The sequence below is a fragment of the Myripristis murdjan genome, chromosome 4 (assembly GCF_902150065.1).
Source record: "Myripristis murdjan chromosome 4, fMyrMur1.1, whole genome shotgun sequence".
Classification (NCBI taxonomy): domain Eukaryota; kingdom Metazoa; phylum Chordata; class Actinopteri; order Holocentriformes; family Holocentridae; genus Myripristis; species Myripristis murdjan.
Window position 1 is genome coordinate 17,403,574 of NC_043983.1, and position 8,328 is coordinate 17,411,901.

At 38.5% G+C, this 8,328-nt stretch overlaps 1 protein-coding gene across 1 annotated transcript; it reads left to right on the forward strand.

Annotated features, from left to right (window-relative positions):
* Positions 1-1,545: 1,545 nt before the first annotated feature.
* ociad2 (OCIA domain containing 2) lies at positions 1,546-7,311 on the forward strand. The gene is made up of 7 exons (XM_030049782.1): positions 1,546-1,794; positions 1,882-1,966; positions 4,534-4,587; positions 4,689-4,736; positions 4,827-4,977; positions 6,709-6,783; positions 6,879-7,311. The coding sequence occupies exons 1-6, from the start codon at positions 1,738-1,740 to the stop codon at positions 6,779-6,781; spliced, it is 468 nt and encodes a 155-aa protein (XP_029905642.1). The 5' UTR covers positions 1,546-1,737; the 3' UTR covers positions 6,782-6,783; positions 6,879-7,311.
* The last annotated feature ends 1,017 nt before the right edge of the window (positions 7,312-8,328 follow it).

Here is an 8,328-nt window from a genome sequence, read left to right on the forward strand (position 1 = left end):
AATCCTTCTTTAGATAAAGGATGATGAGCTTCATTGCCTGCTGCAGGTGTGACATCTGGATATTCTGCAGGTGGAGGTCTTCCATGGCCTCTTCTGCAGACTGGGCAGCAGGGCTGAGGGCACTCTCTGCAGAATCACCATTCCTTTATTTATTTACTCAACACCTTCAGTATGTAAAACCTATAACAAAACCTGCCGTAACTGTGCAAGGACAATGTCTAACAAATGCTAAAAATGAATATTCATAATCATCTGCATTTAATTAAGCATCTACCTAACAAGACACATGGGGTCAGGCGCCTTTAAAGGCATTAAGGTGGTGCCAGTGAGAAAGAAAAACAGTGAAAACATGATTTTAAAAAAGAGATCTCTTTGGTGAGAGAACATATCATCCACGAGGTTCTCAGAAAACAACATACACAGTTGTAGCTCTCATGAGCATTTAGCCTACCTTCAATTTGGGGCTGAACAAATATGCTTTCAACGTCCATGCCCAGTGCTGCTGTTTGACGAACAAACTGTAACTGATCTCTCCTGACTGAGAAAGCGATGCTGCATGTGTGGGGTCGGCAATTCATTTATCATCATTAAGGACTCCTCATAAATACGGCTTTGTTGATGTGAGCAAAAATTGAACCAGCACCAGATGATGGGTTGGTTACAGCTCTTACAATTAAGTGAGTATATTTCAGAAACAGTTGTTCCAGTAAAAATCATTGTCCTGTAAACAAAATAGTGCATTTCATAAAAGATCACAATAGATAAAATATCTCTTGCTGAAAGAATAGCATTGTTCTGAGAACAGTGGCAATAAGTTTGTAAGTTTGGCAATAAGTTTGCTATGATGACAGGGTAATTACTCTGCAGCTTTATGAGTAGGTTTCAGGGCAGCCTATGATGTATCTATGTGGCCTACATGCACTCCCTTCCTCCCTCTGTCTCTCTCTGTCATACACACACATGCACCCACAGTCCAGTGAGATTAGACCTACTATTTGTTTTTTATGTAGCAGTGAGCAATTTCTTTACAACAGTGACTCTCTCTATCCTCTTAACCCTAGTAACAAAAGAATAATTCATTTCAATATAAATACTGAGTTTCTGAGAAATGATGTAGGCCTAATGTTAAGATCATTTATTCATAGCATTTACACCCATCCATCGGAAATAATAATAATAATTATTTATGTATCATTTTCCATGTGCAAATTATAAGGATTTAAAGAATTTAGCCTAAATTTATTTTTGCTAAACAGTCATGTAAAAGAAACCACAGGTTATTTATCCAAATCTTACTTGGAGCTACAGATTGCAGTAAACTTGAACACACTAAAGGCCACAAGATGGCCACAAGTGCCTTTCACAGCCCTTTTTTTTGTTGTTGTTTAAACAAGGTTTCCCATCATGCGATACAAAACTGTTAAAGTCAGACAACTTCAATAGTTCTGTATCACAGTGCTATCCGCAGTGCCTAAATAAATTGAGAAACCACTGTATAGAGGTACAATCCTGAGGGGTTAGGTCCTCTTGTTTATTTACTGAACAGGGGTGGAGTTAAAACTGTATAAAGGGAGGAGTGATTACATTTAGAGTAGGCTGCAGAGGCTGAGAAACGAAAGGATATTTGCACCTGAAAAAGTTTTGCAATACAGATCTGTAAAGGATTACTGAAAGTAGAGAGGATAGCACTGCAATATTTTGTTTGTGACCACTTACATCAAGAAATCGGAGACAACAATGGAGCAGAAAGACGGAGCTGCTCATGGTTCAGCTGCACTGGAGGGGGAAAGGAAAGTAAGAGGCAAGGAAGTAATTTGTAGACGACAGTGTGGGCCAAGGTAGGCCAAATATGACATCTGACATGTTTTGTGTGTCTTGCAGTGTCCCCTTGGTGATCGTCACATCCATAGAGATGACGTGAGACAGGTTTGGAAAGAATGCCAGAATGAAAGCTTCTGGTACAGAGGTATTGTCGTTTTGACATACAATAGATACACATGAAGACATATTTTACTATTTTCTCACTATAGCAAATGATGTACTAACAAATCAGTCAAATAAATCTCAAGTGTGAAACCACTGTGCGTAGTTAGCCATTCTTAGGTGTGTGTATCATACAATAGAAGCAGTAAGGTGTGAGTCAACTATTAACACCCTATTTAGTAAACTCTGAGTGTTTACATTCTGCTGGGTGAAATCCCCTCTGCGGACTCTGAATACAGCACCATCTGTTGGGGCAGACTAATGTTTGAAACGGCAACATTACGTTTTCATTATTTTGCAATAACCTCACTAATGATTTATGTAAAGGTTAGTTTCATTTACTTGTACTTTTCACATATACGCTTACTTATTTACATACTTATTACATACGTAGTATTACTTATTACATTTACATACGTATTTACCTTACCTTACCTACCTACTTATTACCACCTAGTCTCTGTAGTGAATACAATGGATGATTCATTTATCACCACCAATGATTAGTGATCAGTAATTAAGAATCAATTTCTCAGGCCTCTAAAAGTGTTTTTTTTTTTTTTTAAGAGTGAGCAATGAGGTAAACTTTTATTTTATTTCCTGCCCTTTTGTGTAATTTCAAAGTAACTTTACTTAATACATTCATCACTGTTCCCTTACATTATTTGTTTTATAATTTTTGAAAAAATGTAACAAAAGAAGGACAAAAATGGAACAGAGAAATAAAGGCAGAATAGAGGCGAAGTAACTTCCCTCATTGTACTTTGTACTTTGCACTGTACTTTGCTTTTGTCGCATCAAACTTTGAAGTAAATTACCGCACTACTGCATTGTTTGGCTACTCTCAGAGTAATCTTTATGATGTGATTGTGTAATAAATATCAGAAGAGGTTCTTTTATAACACAGAGAAATTAAAGTAGCAGTTTAGCAGTTACTGCCTTTTCCTTTGGTATTACTCTTCTTTTTGTGTTGATCATACCATGGCAGACCACAGTAATTTAGATATAAGAGGTAGAGATTAAGCCTGAAGTTAGAGTCAACAATACTGGTTAACGACTTCTTACAAACAAATCACCATATTTTCAAAGATCTTCCTACTAGTCACCTTCTTTAAATCTATAAAGGTGTTTTTCCCAGCTTAATACATTGAGCAGACTTTTCATTTGTAGGGAAGCAGACTGAAGGATGAGATAAACACTATATGGACCAAAGTATTGGGCCACCTACACATTACGCCTACAGGAGGTTTTACGACATCCCATTCTAAATCCATAAGTATTAATATAGAGTTGATCCCCCCTTTGCAGCTAGAACAAATTCCGCTTTCTGGGAAGGCTTTCTAGAAGATTTTGGAATGTGTCTGTGGGAATTTTCACCCATTCATCCCAAAGAGCATTTGTGAGGTCAGACACTGATGTTGGACGAGAGGGCCTGGTTCACAAGCTCCGTTCTAGTTCATCCCAAAGGTGTTGGGATGAGATCAGGGCTCTGTGTGGGCCAGTCAAGTTCCTCCATACCAAACTCACCCAACCACACCTTTATGTACTTTGCTTTGTGCACTGGGGCACGGTCATGTTGGAACAGAAAAGGGCCTTCCCCAAACTGTTTCCACAAAGTTGGAGGCAGAGAATTGTCCAAAATGTCTTGGTGAGCTGAAGCAGTATGATTTCCCTTCATTGGAACTAAGGGGTTTAGGCCAACCCCAGAAAAACAAGCCAGTAGCATTATCCCTCCACCAAACTTTACAGTTGGCACAATGTAGTCAGGCAGGAAATGTTCTCCTGGCATTCGCCAAACCCAGACTCGTCCGTCAGACCGCCAGATAGAGAAGGATGATTTGTCAATCCACAGATCATGTTTCTATCGCTCCAGAGTCCAGTGGCAGCATGCTTTACACCGCTACATCCAACCCTTGGCTTGTATGCAGCTGCTTGGCCATGGAAACCCATGCCATAAAGCTCCCGGTGCACAGTTTTTGTGCTGATGTTAATGCCAGAGGAGGTTTGGGGCTCTGCAGTTACTGAGTCAGGAGAGCATTGGTGACTTGTACGCACTATGTGCCTCAGCGCTCTGTGATCCCACTCTGTAACTTTATGTGGTCTGCCACTTGGTGGCTGAGTTGCTGTGCTTCCTAAACTCTTCTGCTGTGCAATAATATCACTTACAGTTGAAAGTGGAATATCTAGGAAGGAAGAAATTTCACAAACTGACCTGTAATGACGGTGGTATCCTATTCCATTACTATTACAGCACCACACTGGAATTCAGTGAGCTCTTTAGAACGAGCCATTCTTTCACAAATGTTTGTAAAGGCAGACTGCATGGCTAAGTGCTTGATTTTATACACCTGTGGCAATGGGACTAAATGAAACACTTGAATTCAATGATTAAGAGGTGTGTCTCAATACCTCTGTCCATATAGTGCATCAAACTTTGCTCTGATTCTCACAGGAGTTCCTGACATCATCAGACTGTAAAGCTTTGATCAGTTTCTAGGCAGGTGACTTAATTGATTCAGCCCACTGACTTCTGTGTACGTATTCCCTTAGCTCTTCCCCTCTCTGTGGGTAGCATGGCTGTCACATGGGGTCTCATCTACAATGGTAAGGCACTGACATTCAAACCTCATTCTGTCAACACTTTATGAAGAGATCAATATTGAAATTATTTATGTAATTACCAAATGTATTCCCTTTCAATGCAGGCATCTGGAAGGCATCAAAGCGATTTGGTCCCTTTCCGAAAATGGCAGGTTTGTCTGTTGGACTTATGTTTGTAGGTAGTAATGCTTATCACTATCAGTCAGCTATCAGTGGTATATGATTTTGTCTTTTTTCTTCAGTGGCTGGGATCCTTGGTTATGCAGTAGGGAAGGCATCCTATGTCAGAACTTGCCAAAGCAAATTCCAGGCACTTGGTCTGGGGTTTGGACCAGGATTTGGACCTGGCCCCAGGCGTTTTGGACCAGTTCACAGCAATGGCTCTGGACACAGGTGAGAAAAATGCAGCCAATTTACAGGTTTGACAAACTTGTTTTGATAGGGATCACAGTTAGCTTGTTAATCTGGTTTCTGTTCACTGTTGGTGGAATTAAAACACAAGCCAGCATGAGCTTGCCATTGACGGAAGTGAGATGCTGTGTTATAGTGACATTACACGCACTAACATGCACAGATTCTTTCCAGGAGTGAAAATCTGACAATGAGAAAGCATATAAGATTTTAGGGGAGTATCCCTGTCGTGGAAAATCAAATCAAAGCATTTTTCATTGCGCAAATGGAAAAAAATCAGATCTTAATTTCATATGTTCTTGACACAAGAATTTTTCTATTCTTAGAGTATAACACATGCAATTTTGAATATTAAACATTTAAATTGCTTTTGCGTTTTTGTTATGCTATTGTTTTTATTTTTGAAACCTATTTTATGAAACAGTGGCAAAAAAAAAACTTTTTTTTTTTCTTTTTTACAACCATTAGTCATATACTTTGAAAATATTAAAGTGAATAAAATCTGTAGGTTCGAGATATAAAGGTTACATTTTGACTGTGATGCTATACCTTTACTCAGATGTGACCATTGTGGTCCAGGTTTGAATAAAAACAGGCTAGTCCCAGCAAGGTGGTAACAAAAAAAAAAAAAAAAAAAAAAAAGTAGTTATGCTTTCTTCAGTTGTGTGATGTTTTTACACATCACTGTTTCAGTGCTTGGTATTAAAAAATGAAAGCTTTTCATTTTTTTACTAAAACCTCGGTGGTCTAAAACATTAGTGAGCTTCTTGGTGACTTAGTGTGCCAGACCACATACCATGTAACTGTGACAAATGACAAAAAAGGCAGAATAAGCTCAAAAACTGGTGATAACATCTACATGGTTCAGTGAGTCAGGCCAATCCTCAGTTTGAATTTTATTTGTATGCTTTAAAGGTGAACTATGCACAACTGAGGGTCGATTAGACAGGTGTATGGATTGCTGCTCGCCTGTTTGCCTTTTCCTTAAAGTTCTAGTGCAGTGATTTTAACGCAGGGAAAGTTTATTGATTTCCAACACAGGGTTAAAAAATAAATCAACAGTAAATACAAAGTTTGTAGGACTGATTGAAAGCCTAACGTTTTCTAGTAGTGTGCATTCCACTACGTACAAATATTTCCATTTTCCATATTCCACAGAGATCTTTGCTAGTTTGCCAAGTAGCTGGCTGTCTACTGTCTCATTAACTACACATACAGACCAATCAGAACAATCCAAACCCAATACAAACTGCATCTGTGTGATGCAATCTATACTAAGAGGTGGCCTGGAATTCTGATTGACTGTTGAAAACTACAGAACCCCCTCAGGGTCAGCTGAGAAAAAAAAAAAAAAAAAAACATTTTTCTTAGCATTCTGTATTTCCTTGGGGCAATAATAACAACAATCAATGTTGATTTTTTTTTAAGTATACATAGCTCTCTACCAAATCGTTGTAACATCAAAATAATAATAAAAAAAATGCATTTGCAAATAGCAAAAATTTAGCCATTTAATGTTTTGCTTGACTGTGTGTTAGAGCATATTAACCCCAATCTTAACCCTATCTATAACCATAACTCTAAATTATACCATGGAATTGTGATAAGAAATGTAATTGTCATTACACTGGACCATTAAGATGAATGATAAAATCTGTGTGTGTACTTGTTGTACCTCTCTACATGTAATTAAACATATTCTTATCCCCACAGATTCTGCCCACATGTGTGTGATGAGTGTAAGAAAGAGGATCAAACTGCACCTGCAGAAAAAGTGCAAAACTAATGGTAAATGTCTCATGTACACAAAGAACTACATACAGAGCCACACATGCATGAACAAAAAAATACACTGCTTAATTTGTTCCTTTACATTTTTTCAGCCTGGACTGACTCACCGCTGGAGATAACTTGCAGCTTGTTATGTCTGAACATTGTAATAAACACTGCATATCATTTGCCCAAAGATTTATATTTTTGATCTGATACCTTACTTTGTGACACACCATAAACATTCGGGTGAGGTCGTGCAAGGCGCTACCACAAGGGAGAGCCACCAGTCTTTCACAGTGACAGCTCTGTCCAGATTTAAGTATTGTAGAAAGACATGGAGTGTGTTTCCAGTTTTGTCTGTGGGAGTGTGAGGCCACATTTCCAAGCTGCGAATGTAATTACCAAATCATTAGGTTTAATTATCAGCTACATTGTACTTTTGCAGGGCAGTCTAATTAAATGTAATGACATGAAATATTGAATGTCTATTGCTGGTTACAGTATATGTTGTTTTCAGCAATAAAACCCTCTTCATACAACTGAGCAAACAAGAATATTGAGACATTGAATAAACCCATGGTTATATATGATCTACCAACATTAGAGAAAAGCATTTTTTCTAATTAAATTCGAGGTAGCAAGTGTAACATTGGGAAGACACAGACCGATACTGTAGCCACTGGTTTATCTCTCTTGTTTGATGTCATCCAGCACTCTTAAATCGATTTTCAGATTCGGCATTTCTCAGTTTAATATTAAGTCAAAGATTCAAAGTTCAAAATCACTGCTGATAGGGAAGGCCTCAACTTTGTGCTTACATCCAACACGTTTTGTGATATGTTTTGTTCTTTAGGACTTATATATGTGCTCTGTTGAAGTGTTGCCTCTGACACAGATCCTTTAATAACTTCACTCTTCCCACATATCTCCATATTTGCTTGTGTTGACTATGAGGAGAAAAGTCGACAACAGCAAATCAGACACAAATCAGACCACTGTGTGTGCAATGGGAAGTTTGTTGTCTCACACAACAGTGTTTGCTGTGTTCAACAAAGATTTCCTATTTATTGTGCAGGAGCTGCTCATCATCTTTTTAAAGCATGAAGGAGGAGGAGGACAGTTTGTCAGTGCAGCTTTACTGTAATGCATAAACTGTTTATGATCCCACAAGAATTGCCAAGTTTGTTTACATTGTGGATCATGTTCAGCTGCTAGCTGGAGTCTGAATCACTGATGGACAGCGTGAATGGAGCTGATTGATGTTCTGTGTGGGAGGGCTCATTGTAAAAGTACTGGAGAAACTTGAAGAGCCTGCAGGGCGAGCAAACAAATCTCTGCTGCTGAATGGAGGGCTGGTTCATGCACATCTGGTCAGCTTTACCCAGGTACCTGATTTTGATGGGTCTACATGGGAAGTGTAAGGAATGTAGTAGGTTCATATCATAATTTAGAGAGAGATGTTTTCAAAGGTAATGCTGATTGCCAACAAAGACCTAGATTGTCAATCTTCTCCTGATAGATATTTGTGAATATCTTGTGAACATCTAGACCAGCCACTAA